Source organism: Myotis brandtii, unplaced genomic scaffold (genome assembly GCF_000412655.1).
Source record: "Myotis brandtii unplaced genomic scaffold, ASM41265v1 scaffold46, whole genome shotgun sequence".
Lineage (NCBI taxonomy): Eukaryota > Metazoa > Chordata > Mammalia > Chiroptera > Vespertilionidae > Myotis > Myotis brandtii.
In genome coordinates this window covers 5,570,701-5,594,610 of record NW_005367587.1, presented here as the reverse complement: position 1 = coordinate 5,594,610, position 23,910 = coordinate 5,570,701, and the positions used below count along the sequence as shown (strand labels likewise).

Genomic DNA, 23,910 nt, shown 5'->3' with positions numbered 1-23,910 from the left:
AACAAACCACTTGATCTTTTTGGATGAATAAATATGACTTCGGATAAATTAATTTGATATTTTGGACCTCAGATATCATGCATATACTTTCTAAAGTCCTTAAATCCATAAAGCCTCTTGATTTCTAGCCCAGTGTACTTTTTACTTCACATACCTATTTCCCAATGTACACATGTTTAATTATTTTCCATTAAATTTTATTTCGATTATTTTCTTAGAAATTCTTTTTTTCACGATAGAGCCTATAATATGGGAAGATATCTATATCTTTAGCCAGGATTGTGATATATAATTAGTGTGTGTGTGGGGCGGGGGCGGGCATGGAGGAAACATCAATGATGATGAGAGAGAATCATTAATCAGCTGCCTCCTGCACGCCCCCTACTGGGGATCAAGCCCGCAACCCGGTCATGTGCCCTTGACCAGAATTGAACCTGGGACCCTCCAGTCCACAGGCTGATGCTCTATCCATTGAGCCAAACCGGCTAGGGCCAAATTGGTTCTTTAGTGACTCTTGTTTTTCACATGCACCCTTGCCTTTAAGTCTAAATGATTGCCTCTGCTCGTATTAGGGACTATAAATCCTTATAAGTATTTGAGCTCTTTTGTTTCTAAAGCCAGTTACTTGATTCATGCCTTTTTTTTTTTTTCAATCTAGCAAACTGCCTGTTATGTCTTTAATTTTATCTGTTTTGGCATGTCTTTACTTTTTCCTGTTCCTTCCCAAATAAAATTATGGAGCATCTGTTATGTTCGAAGCACTCTTATAATGGAATTTTGCATCCTCATGGCTTTTTGTTATTAGATGCTAGACATTATGATACCCCAGGGAGGAAAGTAAATGTCGGAATTATTTGTTCCACGAACCTCTGGATTGCATGCAGATTCATTTGCAAAGGTCTCCTTACAGGCCCCTAAACATTTTCTCTTGACTACTTAATTTATATTGTTTTCCCTATGTGAATGTCCTCTTTCAGTGCTTTACAAATATTAACTCACTGAACTCTTATTAAGATAAAGAGCAAGGGAAGAATATAAAAACTTTCTAATGTAAGGCTGTATCTGTGATGGCACTTAAAGACCTAACTGTCTGGTTTTGGTTTGGTGGAAGCCCCATCACAGTCTTCCCTTGATGTCACTTAATCCTGCCTGGGGAGTTACAATGGACTGACCATTATCTGTCTATCCCAGAGGATGATTTTCCTCCCTGCTCTGTGCAGAGCTGGTTATTTATCTTAAAATCTTACAGATAAAGAGCAATTAAGAAGTCATTAAGGGAAATTAGAGGACAGAGAACCTCTAATAAAATTATAAAAAAGAAATACACTTTCTAGTATTTTATTTATCTCAGAACTTTCTCTTGAGTATTGTAAATTTTCCAAAGTAAAAGAAAGACATCTCTTAGTTTTGGGATAGTGCCATTTAAGAAATAGAAAGAAAGAAAAATGATTATTGCTGAAAATAATGAACCTTTCTTGTCAAAAGAAAGGAAGATTTTCTGAAGATGTGCAGAAATACACAGGTTCAGTACCTCCCATAATATTCCAGCCACCAAAAGGATAATGCCTTCTTGGCCTACTCATGATCTCCATTTCCTTTATTCTAATTGTTATGGCAGGACCAACATATCACTCAAGAGACTAGCTAGTAAACTAATAAGAGATGGGTTCTGCTCTAGGGTTGAGAGCTCAGATTTGTTATTAGTTCTAACTGCCCAAGAGTAGGTTACTGAGAGTGAACTCAGAATTTCTGTTTAGAATGGTACCTAATATCTTATGAAATTCTTATCTCTGAGTGTGGCAGTCCTATATTAGGTAGTTATTTTACTAACAGAAGCATTATGTATTGCTTATGTGTATATATTAGAAGAGTTTGTGGGAGGAAATGATAAATAGTTTGAGATGCCTCTGAGTCATGCAAATATAGATGCCCAGTAAACAGGTGCATGTATGAATTCATAGGTGGGGGTTGGGGGAGCTAAATGAAGGGATGATATTCACAAGATTGGGTAGGTAGGGTGTGTAGCCATGTGGTAGATCTCTTGGGAGTTTGGGAAAGAGGGAGAAGGAATGGTGTTTGAGGCCAGGACAGCCAAGAGCCAGCAGTTTGCAGTATTGCCTTGTGGTCCTAGAATATGTGAAGGGTGAGAACAGTCTTCATTTGAGAGAGCTACAAGGAAGTCAGTACCTTTGGGTGGGATCCAGGTTTAGTCAATGGCAAGGCAGTAATAAAGAAACCTTTATGAAGAGACTGGGGTTTGAAACTCTATGAAGAGTTTCTTTTGGGAATTTCAGAGAGCTCAGGGAAATCTCTGGGTAGATTAAGAACATGAGCCTGAAGGGAAGGCTTGAGGATGCAAATAGGGGATTGAGCTGAGGGCATTGTGAGGATAAGAGAAGGATTCAATGTTTCAGGATTATAAGGATGATAGACTTAGATTCCATTCATGAGTTCAGATGTATATAGGAGTATTTTGTACTCTCATTTCATCATTGACTCTCTGTCATTTTCTACCTCTTTTTCTAAGCTTTTTCTCTCCTTTCTCTTCTGTCTCTGTCTACTTTCTGGGTTTCTGTCCCCTTCACTTTTGGCTCTGATCTCTATCTTTCTCTCCCTCTTTCTTCATCTGTCTAACACCTCAGATCCTTCTCTCCCCCGTTAACTCTGGCTACCAGGCTTTGTCTCTGTCTCTCTCCCTCTCCCTCTCTCTCCTACCCCATCTCCCTCTCTCTGTTGGCTATTTCCAGTATAGATCTCTCAACCTTTTTCTATGGGTTTCTGTACCTCTCTTTTGTTGGGTTTCTACCCATTTCAAACTTTTTCTATCTAATCCTTTCTAAATCCTTGTATGGGTTCTCATCTGTCCTCAGCCTCCTCATTCTCTCCCTTGGTATCTCTTCTCTCTGAGACTCTACTACTCCCTTCTTCTTCCTTCCTTCCTTCCTCCCTCCTTCCTCCTTCCTCCTTCCTTTCTACATCTTTGGGAAAGCAGGGCCTTTTCCCTCGCTCCTTCAAATTTCTTAGACTGTTTCTTAGACTCTGGAACTATTTCAGCTTCAAGGATCATTTGCCTTAAAGATAAATTAGAATGAGTCTGTGAAGAGGTTGTAGTGTTTTATACTTGTTTTGTGCCTTCTTCCTTCTTCCTCTTCCTTCTTCCTCTTCCTTCTTCTTCTTCCTTCTTCTTCTTCCTTCTTCAAAAAATTTAAAGAAGAAAAAGTTTTCACTCACTAGCCTGACTTTTTACTTCAGTTCTACATGTTTTATTCCATATACATGTTTTACATTTTTGTAGGAATAATCTATTTACACTAATAAAAGAGAAACATGCAAATTGCTGTCATTCTGCTATGCCCACCAGCCAATCAGAGCGACTATGCAAATTAACCCAACAAAGATGGCGGTTAATTTGCATACGCAGACACAGAGCGAAGACTGAAGATGATTGAAGATGGTGGTGACCACGGAGCTGGAGCGAGCAGGTGGCTTGGGTTGCTCCCGGCGACGGAGGAAGCCAAGCTTCCCGCCAGCCCTGGACTCCGCTCAAGGAGTTTCTGGGGGCCTGGGTCGCCAGGGGCGACTCAGGCTTCCGGCCCTTCCTGGGCTCCGCTCAAGGAGCTGGAAAAAAAAAGCAGGGGCTGGGAGCAGCCGGAGCGGAGAAGCCAAGCATCGCTGCTGCGGCCAGACCAAAGGCCTGGGTCCCAGGTGCCGGAGGAAAACCAGTGCCGGCAGCCAGGGGAAGGAAGGCCTATTGTGCGAATCTTCATGCAACGGGCCACTGGTATATATATAAAACCCTAATATGCAAATAGACCGAATGGCAGAAAAACCGAACAACCAGTTGCTATGATGTGCGCTGACCACCAGGGGGCACACGCAGAACATGGCAGGCGTCAGTAGCAGGTAGCAGAGAGCGGTACATGGTGGGCATTGGCCGCGGCAGGATGGTGGAGCAGGTGAACGGGGGCACCAGACCAGGGCGGGGCGCTGGTCGCTGTCATGGGGAGAGCCTCTGGTGGTTACTGAAAATTCTTTGCTCCCACGCACCGCGGTCCTGCCAGGCACTCGCACCCGCTGCCAGCGCCTGGCCCCGCTTGCTTGCACCTGCTGCTGGCACCGATTGCCCCTCAGGGCTTCTCCACCTCCTCCTGCTCCTGAGGAGCGATTGGGACCAGCAGCTGCCTCTCACACCCGCTGCTGGCAACAGCCCCATTGCTTGCTCCCGCTGCCACCGCCAGAGCCACCGCTCACACCCGCTGACAGCGCTGGCCCCAATGGCTCTGCTCCGTCAGTGGGGGCGAGCGGGGCCGGCAGAACCGGGGGGCTGCAGCGGGAGAGGCCGAGCGGGGGCATGGAGGATGGGCTGAGACCCACCCCTGCACCCACCGCAGCCTTGAGGCCCACAGTTCCTTTCAAGATGCACAAATTCGTGCACTAGGGCCCCTAGTTATTTATAAACTTATTAACTATTCAAGATCTTACAATTATTCCCTTGTTGCCTCTTAGTATTTGTAGTTGTTGGTTATATAATATGCTATTGAGTTCTTACATTACATAATACTCTTAACTATTCTCCTATTATTATTTTTAATTTTAGAATTGCAACTAAACTATCCCAGGGTCTCATCATAATTTTTTAAAACTATCTTTTTATTTTCAGAGAGAGGGAGAGAGCGATGGAAACATCGATGATGGGAGAGAATCACCGGTTGGCTGCCTCCCGCATGCCCCCTACTGGGGATGGAGCCCACAACCCAGGCATGTGTCCTGACTGGGAATCGGGCCGTAACCTCCTGGTTCATAGGCTTAACCACTGAACCATGCAGGCCGACGGACTCATCATAATTTTTGTCCATAAGTACTTTTTTAGCTCTGGATGAAATTAAAGTAGGATTACTATAATATTTGGCAAATATTTCTATTGATCATAGTTTGAATGGTTTTATCTATTTCGGTGACCTCTTTATTGTGCCCAACTCTATCATTTTAAAGACTTTTTCTTTAGGGATTATAAATAATCAGTTTTTAGCCTACTTGGGTGAAAGAGTAGCTAGTATAACTAGAAGAAGAAGGAGTTAAGTTAGAACAGAGACTAAAGATGTCACCTAATTAGTCTTAGTCTGCTGGTTGGAATCATTAATGTTTGCTATACTAACTAAAGCAACATGTAGTCAATTAGTATACTCTAGGTTACCCAATAGGTTTTACTAACTCTAATTTAATACAGAGTAGTAACACTTTCTCCTTGATCAGAGAAAAATGGGATTTTTGAATGTTTTGAAAGACTGGGCTTATAAGATTTTTATGAATTCTAAGTATCATATAGAATAGTTTTTCCCCCAGTATTGATATGTGGCAGTAGATACCCCATCTCCCCTTAATGAAATTTTATAAAGAACCCCTGTTCTAAAAACAGATAGAAAGGAAAGTTGCTCTACTTGAAACTGGGGCATAGCACCAGCTGACTTTGCCTTCCTTGTTCACCTCTGTAGAACCCCGGGCCTCTAAAAGATGTACGTAGTATGTAAACCACACTTCCTTTACAGGAGCCTGACATTTTATTAAATCAATTAATAGTCTTCTTTAGCGTTAGTCAGTAATATTTTATCTATGGTTCATCATAGATCAGTGGTTCTCAACCTTCCTAATGCCGCGACCCTTTAATACAGTTCCTCATGTTGTGGTGACCCCCAACCATAAAATTATTTTCGTTGCTACCTCATAACTGTAATTTTGCTACTGTTATGACTCGTAATGTAAATATCTGATATGCAGGATGTATTTAGGCAACCCCTGTGAAACGGTCTTTTGACCCCCAAAGGGGTTGCGACCCACAGGTTGAGAACCGCTGTCAGATTGATTACTTGAATAATGAAGAGGTAGCCTTCCTTAAATAAAACTTTCCCTGTACTTATATGAGACAATTTAAATAGCAAGAATGGCAAGTTGATTTTATTCCTCATATCAACTTATTTTATTGATGGTAAATGTGGGAAGGGCTGTGTGCAGAAGGGGAAGATTGTACCTTTCACTGCTCTGGGATCAGGGATAGGAATGCAGTGCTTGATTATGCCTGTTTGCCACTACTGCTGGAGAGGAAAGGGTAGGGGTTAATCTGTTATGAAAAGTAAAGAGCACTGGCTTTGTAGCTAGAAATATTTGGGTTTCAATATTTTCAGTGGAGTGTGATCTAGGGAAGAATGTATAGGTAATGCAGAACTCGAGGTGGATGAATTATCAAGACTTCTTTATAAATTGTCAGCGTTATAGCAAATAAGATAATAAGTATCATCTGCCTGAATTTAGGAGTTTCTTTTGAATATCAATTAGCAACTTTGTTTTCATGTTATTTTTAAATTTTGTGAAACTAAAATACTATTACTTGCATATTGTGTAAAAAACAACAACACAGATAATAAATAAATAAATAAAAATAAAATGTTTTTGTTTTTTTTTACTTTCTAAATCCCCATATCCCTCTCCATAGAGGTAAATTTCCCGTGTGCATATATGAGTACATATATCAGATGTTAATGTAATAGCATAAACATTATTTTAGAACATGATCATCCTCTTTCCCAACAATATGGCTTTTTATGTCTGTACTAGAGGCCCGGTGCACAAATTCATGCACCAGTGGGGTTCCTCCGCCTGGCCTGCAGGATTGGGCCCAAACCAGCTCTCTGTGGCCAGCCTGGGTGAGGGGCTGATGGCTGTTTGCAGGCTGGCCAAGCCCCCCAGCAGGGACCCTCACCCCATGAAGGTGTGGCCAGCCTGGGTGAAGGGCTGAGGGCCGTTTTCAGGCTGGCCACACCCCCTTCAGGGTGGGGGTCCTGCTGGGGTGCCTGGCCAGTCTCGGTAAGGGGCTGGGGGCTGTTTGCAGGCTCGCCAAGCCCCCCAGCGGGGATCCTTATCCCATGAAGGTGTGACCAGCCTTGGTGAGTGGCTGATGGCTGTTTGCAGGCTGGCCATGGCCCCCAGCCACCCAAGCTCCCAGTGGAGGCTGGCTGGAAGCAGGTATCTGGGATTTATTTATCTTCTATAATTGAAACTTTGTTGCCTTGTGCGGAGGCTACAGCCGGCCAGGTTAGGCGGGAAGCTTGGCTTCCTCCATCGCCGGGGCAACTAAGCCTCCTGCTTGCTCCACCTCTGTGGCCACCAGCCGCCATCTTGGTTGGGTTAATTTGCATATAGTCGCTGTGATTCTCTGGTGGGCATGGCTTAGGGCGTAGCAAAGGTAAGGTCAATTTTTATGTTTCTCTTTTATTAGTTTAGATTATGTCTCTTAGGTGCATATGGCTTTGGCAGTTTTTCAGGCTTTCCCTGTTTTTGATGACCTTGGTAGTTTTTTGTAGAGTGCTAGATAGATATTTTGTAGTATGCTTCACTCTCTCATAGTAAACTGGAGCTCTAGGTTATTTGGAAAAAGACCACAGAGTGCCATTTTCATCATATCATATGTACCTTGTATGATATGATGATACATCAAGGTATATACTACTCTCAGCACGATTTGTGACTGTTATATTAATCTTGATCACCTGGCTGACCTATTTTTTAATTTTCCCCACTGTAAAGTGACTTTTTTTTTACCCCCTTTCCCTGCTGCATCCTTTAGAATGCAGTCAATATGCTCAGGCTACAACTGAGAAAGGAGGGAGTTATGTTCCTTTTTAAGGGCAGAGTGGCTGCATATATTATTTGTTTTTCTTTTGCATGAGAGATTGTCTCTTCTCCTTCACTTGTTAATCTTTTTAATAATTTATATCAGTGTGGACTTGTTATTTTATTTTATACTTTGGGGTATAATCTAATACTATTTTATTTTATTCATTAAACTAGAGGCCTGGTGCACAAAATTCATGCACTCGGGGGGTGGGTCCCTCAACCCACCTGCATCCTCTCGCAGTCTGGGAGCCCTTGGGGGTTATCCAACTGCTGTGGAGGCAGGAGAGGCCCCCGCCACCGCTGCTGCGTTCACCAGCTGTGAGCCTGGCTTCTGGCTGAGTGGCACTTCCCCTGTGGGAGTGCACTGACCACCAGGGTGCAGCTCCTGCGTTGAGTGTCTGCCCCCAGGTGGTCAGTGAGTGTCCTAGCGACCAGTCGTTCTGCTGTATGGTCGATTTGCATATTAGCCTTTTATTATACAGGATTGTTACAGCTTTGGCCATTGGGAGCTCTCTTCTTTTTTTCTTTTTTCTTTTTTTAATATATTGATTTTTTTACAGAGAGGAAGGGAGAGGGATAGAGTCAGAAACATCAATGAGAGAGAAACATCAATCAGCTGCCTCCTGCACACTTCCTACTGGGGATGTGTCCGCAACCAAGGTTCATGCCCTCGATCGGAATCGAACCTGGGACCCTTCAGTCCGCAGGCCAATGCTCTATCTACCAAGCCAAACTGGTCAGGGCATGGGAGCTCTTTTCAGTTAGCTTCTGTGTCCCTTTGACCCCAGTTAATTTGGTCATTTTGTTTTGTTTTTGAGCATGTCTTGATTTTCTTGCATATAGTAGATTATTTTTAATTTCTTGCTCGTCACAAATCTTCAGCCGTCTTTGTGTGTGCACATGCACATATATACATACAGATAATTTTTTCCATAAATTTAATTCCTAGAAATGTCATTGCTGAGTTGAATTGGGTGTCTGTATGTCTTCACTTTAGGATGAGTACAGCCCATTGACTTGCCAAAATATTGCAGGAGTTTGGGCTTTGACCAGAAGTGTGTTATGGTGCATATTGGACCATATACTTAGTTTCCTCAGGTTGAACTTTCTTTTCAAATTTGATAAGGGAAAAATTGTAGGTCAGTGTGTGTGTGTGTGTGTGTGTGTGTGTGTGTGTTTAATTAATTATGAATTAGGTTGAGCATCTTTCTACATTGTTTTTGGCCATTTGTATGATCATCTGTTCAGGCCCCTTTTCATTTTTTTATTGGAATGTTAGTCTTTTCCTAGAGATTTTTAAGAGGTATTTGTATTTTAAACAAAAACAAATTAGCCCTTTGTCATGTAGGCAAAAAAAAATTTTTGGCCAAATTGTCATTTTAAAAAATTTGGTTCTCTCTTTTTATGTAGTATAAAAGTTTTACATTTTTTATGTAATCAAATTGTCATTATTTTTCTTAATAGCTCATAGATATTTTGTCCAGTATTTGCAAACACACTTGTGTTTTTTTCTGATACATTTGTAGTTTTTTTTAAATGTTAGTAATTTTGATATTTATTTTGTTTGAAGTTGTGAAATTGTGAGATAAGAATGAAGCTTGCTGCCGAACCGGTTTGGCTCAGTGGATAGAGCATCGGCCTGCGGACTCAAGGGTCCCAGGTTCGATTCCGGTCAAGGGCATGTACCTTGGTTGCGGGCACATCCCCACTGGGGGGCGTGCAGGAGGCAGCTGGTCGATGTTTCTCTCTCATCGATGTTTCTAACTCTCTATCCCTCTCCCTTCTTCTCTGTAAAAAATCAATAAAATATATTATAAAAAAAAAAAGAATGAAGCTTGCTATAATCATTGTTGTATGCTAAGTGCTCACCCCCCAACCTCCCCCAGTGCCCCTCAATCCCTCCCCTAATTTCTCAAGCAAAAGAATATTTCTCCTTTTCCTAATTCACACCCACTTTACTGTTAGTATTATTCCTAGCTCTGGCCAACCTGGCACACCCATCAGAGAAAAGTCATTTATTTTAAAGAGGTTTTTTTGTTTTGTTGGTTGTTTTTTTTTTTTTTTGGTGTTTTTTTTTTTTTTTTTTTTTTTTTTTTTTTTTTTGCTAGTCCAAGTTCCCTAACCCAATTCTGAGGCAAATCCTGGGCTACCATGATATTTTGTTAAGTGTTTTATTGTGGGGCTCTCTGATATGCTGCTTTTGCATGCCATCAAATTTTTAGAATTATAGCATGATTCTATTTAAAACTGCAGCCTCAAGCAAATTTGTTTCCTTGACCTCAAAAATCACCTTGGGATGAGAGCATCACAGTAATATCTGATTTTCAAATGTAGGATGGAGTTATCTGATAGTTTCCTTGTTAAGTGTGATCAGAATTTTATCATTTAAATTTATTTCTCAGTGAATGGTTTTAGAGTAGAGTTCATGAAGGACTGGTTCTTGGCAGTTAGAGAGTGATTTACTAATAAATGTGATAATTAGGAAAATCAAACCATTGAGAGAAATCCTCCCTAAATTGTACAGTATGTAATTTTTTGAATATTTCTGAATAAGACACACTTGATGTACTATAGATTCCTTTTAAAGGATTTGTAGCAGGGACTCCTTAGCAAAATTATTAGAAGTCTAATAACTTTTCTTTGAAATTAGTCTTTTTCATTTTGTTATTTCAATTATACTTTTATATTTTTCATATTTCATATTTGATTTTTAAAATCTATAGCTAATCTGTAAGTATGTGGGCATTTGTTGATAACCCACAGAGAGATTACATTAAGAAAACAGCAGACCTGAGATATTTCAGATAATTAAAAGTGATGGAAATTAATCCTAGTCCATTTATCATCTTGAAATGTTAGCATTCCCAGTCTCTTGAATTATCTTTGGCACAAATCTCCAAACAAAACTACTTTAGGAAGGTGAAATGTTAGTGTTTCCTCCACTGTGATGATGCTTCATAGGGATATGCACTCTCCACTCAGGATTATTCCTATAGCTATTTAATTCACAGCAGAACATCTGTAAGTTTAACAAGAACATTGAAGAGCATGGTGTTGTTGAGCCCATTCATTTCAAATCAGTATTGGTGGTAGTAATATTTGTTGGGTTTGGTTTTCAGTCTTAGGACCCAATTCGATTTTTTTTTTAAGTGATTTGATTTGAATACAAACAGAGCCCTGAAGGGAAAGGTAGTTCACAGTGCCTTCACTTATAATGAGACACCTCTAGTGTCTCAGAAAATTAAGACAGTCAAAATGACAGCTTTTAAATGTCAAAGGAATATTTATATCATACCTACAAAATGAGCAAACCTATTCTAGGATTCTAAAGAAAATTGCAAATTTTTGATGAGTAAATGGTGTGAATAACCAAATTTATTTGAGCAAAAAGATAGGCTTATGTTAATTTGCACAATAATAGTTCAAATATAATTTGAGCCCTCATGTTTCTCATAGTGTAATAAATTAGAACATTCAACCTATAGCAGACATGGTTTTATTAACCTTTTTTTAATGTGTTCTGCTTTATTAATATTATGAATAAAATATACTGCCCAAAAAATGAGTGTCAAATGAAACATGAACTGTATGAAATAGAGTGAAATTATCTTTATTGATATGAGCACAATACTTCTACTGTAACCCAAGTTTTTCATTAACTACACCTCAGTGTTGATTCTTTTGAGTTCAATTTTACCTATCATTTATTTTTCAGATTAATTACTGTCAAGTCTTACCTGCCATTCTACATAATAAATTGATATTTTTATTTCACTCATAGGGCTTTATATTTATCTTTGTTAAATGTTATATTGTGGGTTTGGTTTAGCATTCCAGATTATTAGAATTCTTTAAATTTCTTACTTGGTCTTCCATTCTAAGGCATTTTTCCTAGGTTTGTGTCAGTCTTAGATAGTTGTGTTGAAGTCAAAAATTCTAAACTGACTGCCAAATTCCCTCTCTAATGTGTTTTATTTGGTTAGCATATTCTGTTAATATTTTTTAAATTAGAATGTTTTTAGTTAAGTCTTGTACTATCTGAATTACCAATCACTGTAACTTACTGCATTACACATTTTTGTTTCACACATTTACATTTATTGCTTAGTCATTGAAGGCATTTACTTTTGCAACTCCTAATAAATGAAATCATTTATGAAAATATTGATTGAGATAAGTGAAGGACAGAGTTTGTGGCCCTACCTTTTTTGTCCTTGGCATTCATTTTAAATCTTTTTATTCTTCATTTTTGTTATGATTGTTTAGCAAATGAATTAAATTGTAACACATTCTTACACATCTCCGGGTCATTCATAAATATATCATGATTAACTTAGTCAAATGATTTGTTAAAATCAAGAAACCTTGTAATCGAGTAGTTAAAAAAGGATAGCTTTGACGTCTGTGTTAATGACCTTTCCAAAACCCAAGATTCACCATTTCTTGAAATCTATTTAACACAACAATCTCTTTGACACCACTTTAGCATTCTTTTTTATTTATTTTCTTTATTGGACTTCACCTTCACTCGGAACTGGTCGTTGTCTAAATAAATCTTGATCTCTAAAATTTTAAGAGAAGTATTCAGCATTACTCTTGCTACCCTCAGGTTTACATATGACCTCATCGCTTTACAAAAAATAGGGTCATCAGACATTCACTCAATTCTCCCCAGCACCTAATCACTTATTTTAGATTTACGGGAAGGAAAAAAAAAAAGGTATTGTTCCTTTCTAAAGATTATAATAGTTAAAATTGAGTCTTTTTTATGTGACAGGTAATGTGCTTAAAGAACTTTATATATAGATTATTTCTTATAATCTTAAGACAGTCTTTTAAAGTAGACACCATCATTAGCATTATTTTTTAGCAAACTGAGGTCTAGAGAAGTTAAGTAACTTGCTCATGGTCCCATAACTTGTAGTAGCAGAGTTGGGACTTTGTGTGACTCATACTAACCTTGCCTCTTAATTCATACTATATCGCTTCTCTGTGTTCTTGTTCCCCTCTTCCTGTGATATTCTAGATGACTAATATAGACATGGGATTTAGCAACAAAGAGATTATTGATCTTGAACAATTCTGGTGTAGTAATGGTCGTGAAATTCAGAGGAGTACGTTTTTTAGAGAGATTGAGTTGAGACAGGTATTACAAAAAAGTGTAGACACCTCTTTTGAGGCATTTTGCTCTTTTAAAAAAATATATTTTTATTGATTTCAGAGAGGAAGGGAGAGGAAGAGAGAGATAGAAACATCAATGATGAGAGGGAATCATTGATTGGCTGCCTTCTGCACGTTAGACCAAGCCAGCAACCCAGGCATGCGCCCTTGACTGGAAACGAACCTGGGACCCTCCGGTCTGCAGGCCAACACTCTATCCACTGAGCCAAACCAGAGAGGCAGGCATTTTGCTCTTAAAGGGGGCCTAAAAATATTGTGGTGATTATTGTATTAAAGGGTTTTTTAATGATGGGAGAAATAACAGCAGTTTTGTGTACTGATTGTAATGCTCCCACAGAGAGAGAAGAATTTATGGAGAAAAACATGAAAATTACTGAAGTAATGACTGAATAGGAAAAACAGAATAGTGTCTTTTTTTTTTTTTTTTTAACAAGTATCAGGGTTTGCCTTAGAAAGAAGCTTGGTCAGTTTATCTCTAGAGAAAGAAAGAAAGAACATATGGGGATAGATGCTGGTAGATGGAAATATGCAGTACAAGAAAGGTCATCAGGTAAAGGTGAGAATAGATTAGGCAAGTGTAATATCATTACTGGGCTGATTGAATACCAGTGGCATGTTTCACAGACCTAGAACAAAACTCTCCAAAAATTCATATGGAATAAAAAAACACCCCGAATAGCCAAGCAATCCTGAGAATGAAGAACAAAGTTGGAGGCATCACAATACCAGATATCAAGCTATATTACAAAGCCACTGTTCTCAAAACTGCCTGGTACTGGCACAAGAACAGACATATAGACCAAATGGAACAGAACAGCAGAACCCAGAAATCGATCCAAGCCATTATGCTCAATTAATATTTGACAAAGGAGGCAAGAGCATACATTGGTGTCAAGACAGTCTCTTCAATAAATGGTGTTGGGAAAATTGGACAGATACATGCAAAAAAAAAAAAGTTAAACTAGACCACCAACTTACACCATACACAAGCAAAATCTCAGACATATGCCAAAGCAATATCTTCACTGATACAGCTCCTAGGGCAATGGAAACTAAAGAGAAAATAAACAAATGGGACTACATCAAAATAGAAAGCTTCTGCACAGCAAAAGAAACTAACAAAACAAGAAAGCCCACTGCATGGGAGAACATATTTGCCAATGTTATCTCCAGTAAGGGTTTAATCTCCAAAATTTCTAGGGAACTCATACAACTTAACAAAAGGAAGATAAGCCAATCAAAAAATGGGCAAAGGACCGAAATAGACTCTTTTCAAAAGAGGACATACGGAAGGCCAAGAGACATATGAAAACATGCTCAAAGTCACTAGTCATCTGTGAGGTGCAAATCAAAACAACAATGTGGTACTATCTCACACCTATCAGAATAGCTATCATCAACAAATCAACAAATGACAATTGCTGGCGAGGATGCAGAGAAAAAGGAACCCTCTTGCACTGCTGGTGAGAATGCATATTGGTGCAGCCACTGTGGAAAACAGTATGGCATTTTCTCAGAAAGTTAAAAATGGAACTTTCATTGGACCCAGTAATCCCAATTCTCAGAATATATTCCAAGAAAACAGAAACACCAGTCAGAAAGGATATATGCACCCCTATGTTCACAGCAGCACAATTTACAATAGCTAAGATTTGGAAACTGCCTAAGTGCCCAACAGCAGATGAGTGGATTAGAAAATGTGGTACATCTACACAGTGGAATACTACACTGCTGTAAAAAAGAAGGAATTCTTACCATTTGCAACAGCATGGATGGAACTGGAGAGCATTATGCTAAGCGAAATAACCAGTCAGAGCAAGATACATATCACATGATCTCACTAATTTTTGGAATATAATGAACATCATAAAGTGATGAACAAAAATAGACCCAGAGACATAGAAGCATTGAACAGACTGTCCAACCCATGAGGGAAGGTGGGGCAGGGGCGGGGGTTTGGTAAGAGATCAACCAGAGGACTTGTATGCATGCATATGAGCATAACCAATGGACAGACAGTAGGGGTGTGTGTGCTGGGGGGTGGGAACAGCCAGGGAGAGGTCAATGGGGGAATACTTTAAACAATAATTTAATTTTTTTTAAAAAGAAAAAAGTGAATAGATTAGGCAAATGTTTTATTACTACTGGGCTGATTGAATTACTTAAAGGTGAATTTAATGTGAGACCAATTAGCAAAATTTTAGGTTTGCAGCCATGTTCATCTTTTGGGTATAGTTAGAGAATGTGTGGAAAGCTGCATTTAACCAAAGTTGTGGTTTATCAAACAAGCATGGCATAAGAGGAGGGTATATACTACAGCAGACTGGGCAAACTTTTTCATAAAGGGCCATATAGTAAATATTTATGGTTTTACAGGCTATGTGGTCTCTGTCACAACTACTCAAGTCTGCCATTGTAGTTCAAAAGTAGCCAGACTTACTTAAGTAAATCAGCATCACTGTGTTCCTATAAAACTTTATTTATAAAAACAGGCAGCTATTGTTTACTGATTCCTGTGACAGACTAAGGAATTTAAGCTGGATGTGAAAGGGAAGAGAGGAGAACATGAAAAAGTAAAGGTTAGTGAAAAGGTGGTAAGGTCAATGGTTTGCTATCTCACTAAACTGTTCCCTGAGCTATGTTGTACTCTTTGACCCCACATCTTGAAAATGATTTTCTCTCTGCCTGAAATGGCCCTTTCATACTCAGTTTAGATGTCATCTCTTTTATACCTGCTCCCTTACTTCCTCTGCTGTAGCCACTGACATATAGAAAGTAATTAATGCTGAAAATTGAAATTCTTCACTTCAGTTTGTTAGGTAAGATGATTTCAAATTGGGAAGACTGAAAGTTTGTTTACCTAAAGATTTTCCCACTCAGTGGCCAATTATAGACTTGAACACAGCGATTCTCAGCTTTGTTTTCTACTTCAGTGTACTTATCTGATATTGTTCACATGTTCAGTGTAAGAGTAGCACTCTGTTCCTCTTTCCTACTTGGTACTTAGTTGGAATTCCCTTCTTTCTTTCCAATGATCTTGGATTGGTGTCTTTATGCTACTGAGAATGGATGTTTAAACTTGTGACCTGCAGTAAACTTGTGAGTATGGTAACTTGCTGCCTTTTAAGTTACTCTTTTTCTTTCAGTTAATTGTAGAAGATAAATGATTTTTCTACTAAATATAGACTATCAGGTAACCATATAATCTTTTTGTAGAGGTTAGAGAAATTTTGGAGAACATCTAGTCCAGCTTTTTGTATTATAGTTGAAAAAACTGAAGCCTTGAGATTTAAGTAACTTAAGTTATTTAAGTTAGCAGCAGAGATAGGGCTAGAAATACACTATTGTAGTTCCCAATTCAATACTCACTTTATTGCTATGACACCTTTCCTGATAGGATATGAGGGCATTGATTCTCAAATTAGAAAATGTGAAATTTTGTGGTAGGTGGTATCCTTTAAAATCATATAACCTAAATAATAGCTTGAATGTGATTAAGAATCTTAACGGTATTGAAAAAGTGGTAGATTGTTTTTATTATTATGGTTATATTCTGATTTAATTTTGTATAATTAAAATTGAACACATTCTAATTTTTTAATCTGAATAAGTGAATATGTAGAGCATTTACTCTAATTTGAATATTTAAAGACTAGTTTCTAATCTTGTTATTTTCTTTGTTTTTAATAAACTTTTTCAGAAAGATGAGGTCTATCTCAATCTGGTGCTGGACTATGTTCCGGAAACAGTATACAGAGTTGCCAGACACTATAGTCGAGCTAAACAGACGCTTCCTGTGATCTATGTCAAGGTATGTAAAAATGGAGCAATTTTCCATTTAAAAAAGTACTTATCATGAGCCAGGGAGAGGGCTATGTGTTTTAACTACATTATCGCATCTAATACTAAGGGGGGAAAGCTGCAAAGTAGGTATTGCTAGAGTTTCATTAAATTCTTGTACAGTTTTAAAGTGTGAAGCCTTTACTTTTTAAACTTTAATGACTCAGGTCTTAAAGATACTTGTCATCTTTCTGATAAGTGAATTTTTCACAGACAATTATGGACTTAATTTTGCTAGGCATAGCACCTTTTTATTTAATTTCTGATATACTTATTGTACCACAGACTGAAATAAGAGCAATCATACCATAAAATTATAAAATATAGTTATAAGTATGATCAGATTCAATGTTTTATTGCCACTTACATATACATTGTGTCTGTAGCTGAAGTTTCAACTTTTGATAATTTTAAATATGCATAGACTCTTTCAAGGTATTATTTTATTTTTGGTACCTAATACCAATGTTATCTTTTTTATTTTATAGAACTCATGACAGAGTGGCTAGGAATTTATCCAGCATAATTCTGATTAAATATCCAGTTATTTATATTTCCAATATGTCTTATATATATTTTAAAAATTTATTTGTTAGAATTGGGATCCAAGTAAAGTCCCTATATTGCAACTGGCAGATGTGCTGCTGCTTCTTTTTTATTTTTTAATTGATTTGAGAGAGAGAGAGAGAGATCAATTTGTTGTTCTACTTATTAATTGCAACCTTGGCGTATGTGCTTCTTAATGTTTCTTTTAATCTCTCCCTCTCCCCTCTCCCCTTTTCCCTTCCCCCTCATTCTCTCTCTCCCTCTCATTCTCTCTCTCTCTCTCTCTCTCTCCCCCTCCCCCATTCTCTTTCTCTTTCTCTCACTCTCTTTCTCTCTCTCACTCTCTCTCAACTTTGTTATTAAAGAAACTAGATCATTTGACCTACAGTTTTTTGGTCTGGATTTTGTGCTTGGATTACTGCAGTACAATGTAGTATATTACTTTTCTCTGTATTTCCTGTAAATTTGATATTAGATAATTTTTTTGTAGGAATCAAGAGTATTTCATATATAGGTTTGGGTGCTTTCCTAAGGAAGAACATAATATCTTTCTTTTTGTGATGCTTGTAGCCATTGATGATAATTGCCTAAATCCATTAATTCATTATTGGTCATAAAATGATATTTTAATGTTATTCCTTCTTAATTTATAAGCTAGAATAGTTCCATAAATAGAAACTTTCCATGTCAGCTATTTCATTACCCTGAGGTACAGTTTATATAAGACAGGATATATATTTGATTTTTTCCCTTTATCAAAATTTATAATAATTTATTGGTTCCATAGCACCCTCCAAAGGTGACCAAGGAGTAATTTGTTGTTGTTGTTGTGTTTGTTTTAAAGCTTCTTAGACAAGTCTTAGTAATCTTTGATAGCTTCATTGCTTTCTATCATGACAGTACTCTAGGTTCATCTTATACATTTCTTCTGCAGAGTTGGAATGAGCCTTTTCTTCAGGGGAACTTACTCTTTTAGTGGGAAATGGTATTCAGAGATCACAGTGTGGATATTGGGGGTGCTACTTACCATAGAGTTGGTTATTGTTTTTAAGTCTTTTTAGTGGACAGATCTAGGAAATATGTGGATGATTGTTTTCAAAGATAAATTACATCTTTTTATTCACCCCAATGATAAATACACTCTGAGTTCATATTGATATTTCTTTCTTTTTTAAATATATTTTTATTGATTTCAGAGAGGAAAGGAAAGGGAAATAAAACATCAACGAAGAGAAAGGATCATTTGATCGGCTGCCTCCTCCACGCCCCCTACCGGGGATGGAGCCCGCAACCTGGGCATGGTGTCCTTACCAGGAATTGAATCCTGACCTCCTGGTTCATAGGTTGATGCTCAATAACTGAGTCACACCAGCTGGGCTATCTTTCTAATTAAATTTTGAGGGGCTTAACAATCATCCATCTCTATTTCCTTTTCTTTACACTAAAAATTCCATTTTTTAATGACAGTATAATTACTTACTTGTTCTGTCCCATACTATACATACAGTAGTCTTAGGATAGCAATACCAGCACTACCAATACCAGCTGAAAATAATTTAAGATCTTTTTGCAGCTCTTTTTTATTCCCATGGTACATGCCATTAGATCAACGGTTCTCAACCTGTGGGTCGTGACCCCTTTGGCGGTCAAACAACCCTTTCCCAGGGGTCGCCTAAGACCATCCTGCATATCAGATATTTACATTACAATTCATAACAGTAGCAACATTACAGTTATGAAGTAGCAACGAAAATAATTTTATGGTTGGGTGATAACATGAGGAACTGTATTTAAAGGGCCAGAAGGTTGAGAACCACTGCATTAGATGAACAGTCCAATTTCTCTATTTTAAATAAACAGTGAATAATTTCTGTCTGTGATTATGCCCTGCTAAGCTTTGTTTAATTTACTTTTATTATAGATTGTGTTTTAAGCTTTTTTGAAGTTAATTTTCCATCAAAATAGAAAATACCTAGTTCCAAAGTAAAATCTATAAAACAAGATATATGCAGTTTAAGAAGTTTAGCTGTTGTTATCCGTTTCCTCTACCCTATTCCTCACCCCTCCCAGAAATGAATATTCAAAATTTTTAAGTAAATAAATAATTGTTTTATCGCTCCATCTCCTTTTTATGTAAATGGTTACATAATGTATACATTCTTCTACCTTGCTTTTAAAATTAAAAATGTAAAAAAAAATGTATTCTGGAGATAGATAGATAGATAGAGCTATTTGCCTTTCTTTTTTACAGCTGTATATATTGGTCTGTTGCATGGCTGTATCCTAATTTATTCAGCTGGTCACTTGAATAAGTGACCAGCTGAATAAATACTGTTTTTTCCTTAAGTAAATTTTGCCTTCACAGACCTCACCATTTAATAAGAACTTACTTGGCAAACGTGTTACCAAAATGGCAATTGTAGTTTTTTGTGACTCTTTAACTTTCATATTTTCTGGGGGAGTTGAGTATGTTTTATGAGTTTATTGCTTCAGACCTCTTTCTTCACCCCTTTTATAGTACTGGTCACTTTATAGTTGATGATAGTTAGATAGCACCTTTGCTTTTCTGATTAATAGCTTTCATAATTGAGTGTTTAAACACAATTCTAAAACAGATGCCTGACAAATCATTGATCTTGAAATTTTTTAAGTTAATAAATACATGTTTAAGGATAGGGTCTGGGTACACAAGAGCTGGATGCATTTTTATGAATCATGAATAAAATTGTTATTCTATGAGTTTTAAACAGGTTTAGTAGCACAGAGGAGAGAAGACATTGGACTTGAAGTTAGATTTAATAATTTTGCAACTGGGTTCAGATTGTGTTCAACCTGCTAATGGGCCTCAATGATCTCTTGTAAAATTTAGGACAAATGTGTATATCACAGAGTGGTTACATAATTAAATAAACAAATGGTGAAACACACTTGATTTTACAGTACTTGTTAAATCTCAAATTTCAAAATGTACTAGATAATCTGAGTTTCTAAGAGTTTATCATTCTAGTCTTTTTAACTTAGTGATCAAGCTATTTAATAATTATGTTTTTGCACTTTTAGTTAATAGAATAAGAATAAGGCAAAATAAAGAAATAGTAATAAAAAGAGGCATATTTACCCAAGACACTGCAGAATATTAAATATATGATACTGGACAAATCGCTTAACCTATGTGTCTAAGTTACTTTATATATAAAATAGAAATAATAGTTGTACCTATTACATAAGGGTTAAATGAAATAATACATGTAAAGTTCTTAGAATAATGACCAGTTGTTTATATTGTTATTGCTTTCTAGTGTAGTAAGCCTCTCAGTTATCCTATAAATACACTTTTACAGAGTCAAATAAAAAGTCATTCTTTATATTGACTTTTCAAAAGATAAAGTGAAGAGAATGGGAGATAGGGTAGATCTTTCAGATGAATGAATATAGTAAAAAGATACTTTAACCTTATTTAAACTCTTAAGCAAATTTAGCAAAGAAAACATTTTTTTTTCCTGTTGATTCTTGCTGATCTAGACATCATTGTCTTTAGTAAATTAATGTCTATGAACTCAATATCTTATGGGGACTTTTTTTTTTGTAGTGGCAGTGAATTAAACTCTTAAAATTCTGAGAGTAAGCTTTAGGACTTGGAGATTGATGCTGTGAACAATGATACAGTATTAGAATTATGAAGCTTTTAAAAAGTTACATGAACGACCTGGCTGGTGTTACTCAGTTGGTTGGAGCAATGTCCTGAGCACTGAAAGGTTGCAAGTTCAATTCCCTGTCAGGGCACATACCAGGTTGCGGGTCCAATCCCCAGTTGGGGTGCATAAGGGAGCCAACCTATCGATGTTTCTCTCTCACATCGATGTCTGCCAGTTTCTCCCTCTCTCCTTCCCTCCCTCTCCCTTCTTCTTTTGCTAAAAATCAGTGGGAAACATGTCCTTGCGTGAGGATTTTTTGTAAAAGTTATATAAATATCTAAATTCCTTAATTCTAACTTTGGTGACAAAATGTTGACCTAATTGAAGATCTTATCTATACATTTTACATTATGCTTCATTTTAAAGAAGCATTAAACTTTTCCAGCTGTAGTTCAGTATAATGTTAAGGATGCACTGAAATTACCTGTCTGCAGTTTTCATCATGGCCTGTTGGAAAGAAAGCAGGTGTCATGTTAACTTGAATTAAAAAGTCTTAACAATAGCCTCTAAATATGGTGCCTTGTGACAATGCTCTATCTGAACTTTAATTATCCTTTTTGTTGTTTTTTTAATCAAGTCACTGGTATCTTTGTTTTGAATCATTTCAAAAAGTCTTTCCAAGGTGTAGTCAGAAAAATTTAAAATGAACCAGAACATGGACCTTAGGATAAACAGGAGGTTTAAGATACACTTGACCCTTTAATGCAGGGGTTAAGGGTGCTGACACCCTCCCCTACTTCCACTTCCAGTCAAAAATCCACCTCTATCTTTTGACTCCCCCAAAACTTAACTAATAGCCTACTATTGACTAGAAGCCCTACTTATAATATAGTTGATTAATACATATTTTGAATGTTATATGTATAATATACTATATTCTTACAATAAAGTAATCTAAAAAAAATGTTAGTAAGGAAATCAAATGCAAATACATTTACAGTACTACACTGCATTTATTGATACTCTTAAGTTTGCATCATCTGTTTATTTAAGATTTATCATCTGATAAATTGTCTTTTAGTACCTGTATCATTATTTTCTTGTATGATCCAAAACATTATAGATATTATATGTATTACTAACACTAAGCATAAATATTGAAAAGATAATATGAAAAAGAAGTTCAGTTTATTTACAGTTATAACAATTCATGCATTGAAAATAAGAAGCAACAATATGATAACTTTATGGTAACCTTGTGTTATAGATGTGATTGCTTCACAGTAGTAAGGAAATCTCACCCCAAAATTATTTAATATATTTGTTGAACAAAATCCGTATATAAGTGGACCCATGCAGTTCAAGCCCATGTTGTTCAAGAGTCAGCTGTACTCACTTTCTTTATACTTCCTCAGTCAAGAGTCTGATTCTTTCTTCCATGCAGATCCAGTTTCTTGGTGCTTTTTTTCCAAGTAAAATTTGAACAAATATTCTTTTAAATTATGTCAGTAGTCAGCTAGGATCTGTTTTTAAATGGCATTTTAAAGTCTACTTATTTTTTTAAGGATATGAATAGGAAGCATAGTGATGCTATTAATGGGGTCACTGATATCTTGATAGATCATTGATTATAGATTTTCTCAGTTCACATGTGAATTTTTCCAGTCCTCTGTATCGATAATCTCTGGGGCTGACATCTCAGAAAATTATTATTCTGAAGATGAAACTGCAAATACTTTTAAAGAATGATGAACTTAAAAACTGAAGACTTGGCTTTTGGTCTAAACTTTCTTATTAGACACATGATTTGAAATAGCCCTCTGAGCTTTTTATCCATTTGAAAAAAACACATCTTGGATTTGTTTTGCAATCTTAGTAAAATAAAAAATTATAAGGCATATTGTAAAATTTTCTTTTTTAAGTTAGTAGAAGATGGTGTAAATATATTATATGGTTAATGAAACTTTAATTAGCTAATGAACATAGAAATGACATGAAACTTGTTAAAGGAAGATTGAGTACTAATAATCCCCAGCATTTCACCTTATCTGTTACTTTATTTACTCGCTTAAAGATTCTGATTGTTTGAGAGAGAAACTATTCAATTAATTTTTGCTATTTTTTCCAGTTGTATATGTATCAGCTGTTTCGAAGTTTAGCCTATATTCATTCCTTTGGAATCTGCCATCGGGATATTAAACCACAGAACCTCTTGTTGGACCCTGATACAGCTGTATTAAAACTCTGTGACTTTGGAAGGTAAGCTAGCTCTCTTTTTTCTCCCTTCCCTCCTTTCCTACCTCACCCTTACACTCCATATGCTTTTAAAAAATATATTTCTTTTATAATGTCAGTCTAAAAATACTGTAATGCTTATTTAGGGACTATAGACTAGTGCAGCTTCAGGTAGTTTGGGTAAATTCTGTCAGAATTATAAATGGATATTGTCATCTAGCAATTTAATTCTTAGGAATTACTCCCTTAGAAATACAAAATAGTGTATGTACAGGGATTTTTGTCACAGCATTGTTTATCAGTGTCTGTCAGTAAGAAAATGACCAGATAAATAATGGCATGAGGTAGCTCCTTATAAATTGAAAAGGAATGACCTCTGAGAAATTCTAAACTTAAAAAGCAAGATCAAGCCTTGGCCAGTGTGACTCAGTTGGTTCGAGCATCATCCCATACACGAAAGGTGGTGGATTCTATTCCTGGTCAGGGCATCTGCCTAGCTGCGGGTTTGATACAAGTCAGGGCATGTATGGAAGGCAACTGATTGATGTTTCTGTCTCTCTCTCTCTCTCTCTCTCTCTCTCAAATCAATAAACATATCCTTGGGTGAGGATTTTTTAAAAAGCAAGGTCAAGAATACATATATATATAGAAATAAAACTGTCCTTACTCGCAGATGACATGATATTGTACATAAAAAACCCTAAAGACTCCATCAAAAAACTATTAGACTTAATAAATGAATTCGGCAATGTAGCAGGATACAAAATTAATGCCAAGAAATCTATGGCATTTCTATACACCAATA

General features: G+C 37.0%; 1 protein-coding gene across 11 annotated transcripts in view; it reads left to right on the top strand.

Moving 5' to 3' along the window:
* GSK3B (glycogen synthase kinase 3 beta) overlaps positions 1 to 23,910 on the top strand; it is a 180,724-nt gene that overhangs the window by 84,412 nt on the left and 72,402 nt on the right. For all 11 annotated transcript variants that reach the window (XM_005875349.2, XM_005875347.2, XM_005875345.2 and 8 more), the window contains 2 exons: positions 16,550 to 16,660; positions 22,999 to 23,129. In XM_005875349.2, the coding sequence (XP_005875411.1) occupies positions 16,550 to 16,660; positions 22,999 to 23,129 (242 nt within the window). The remainder of the gene's footprint in view (positions 1 to 16,549; positions 16,661 to 22,998; positions 23,130 to 23,910) is intronic.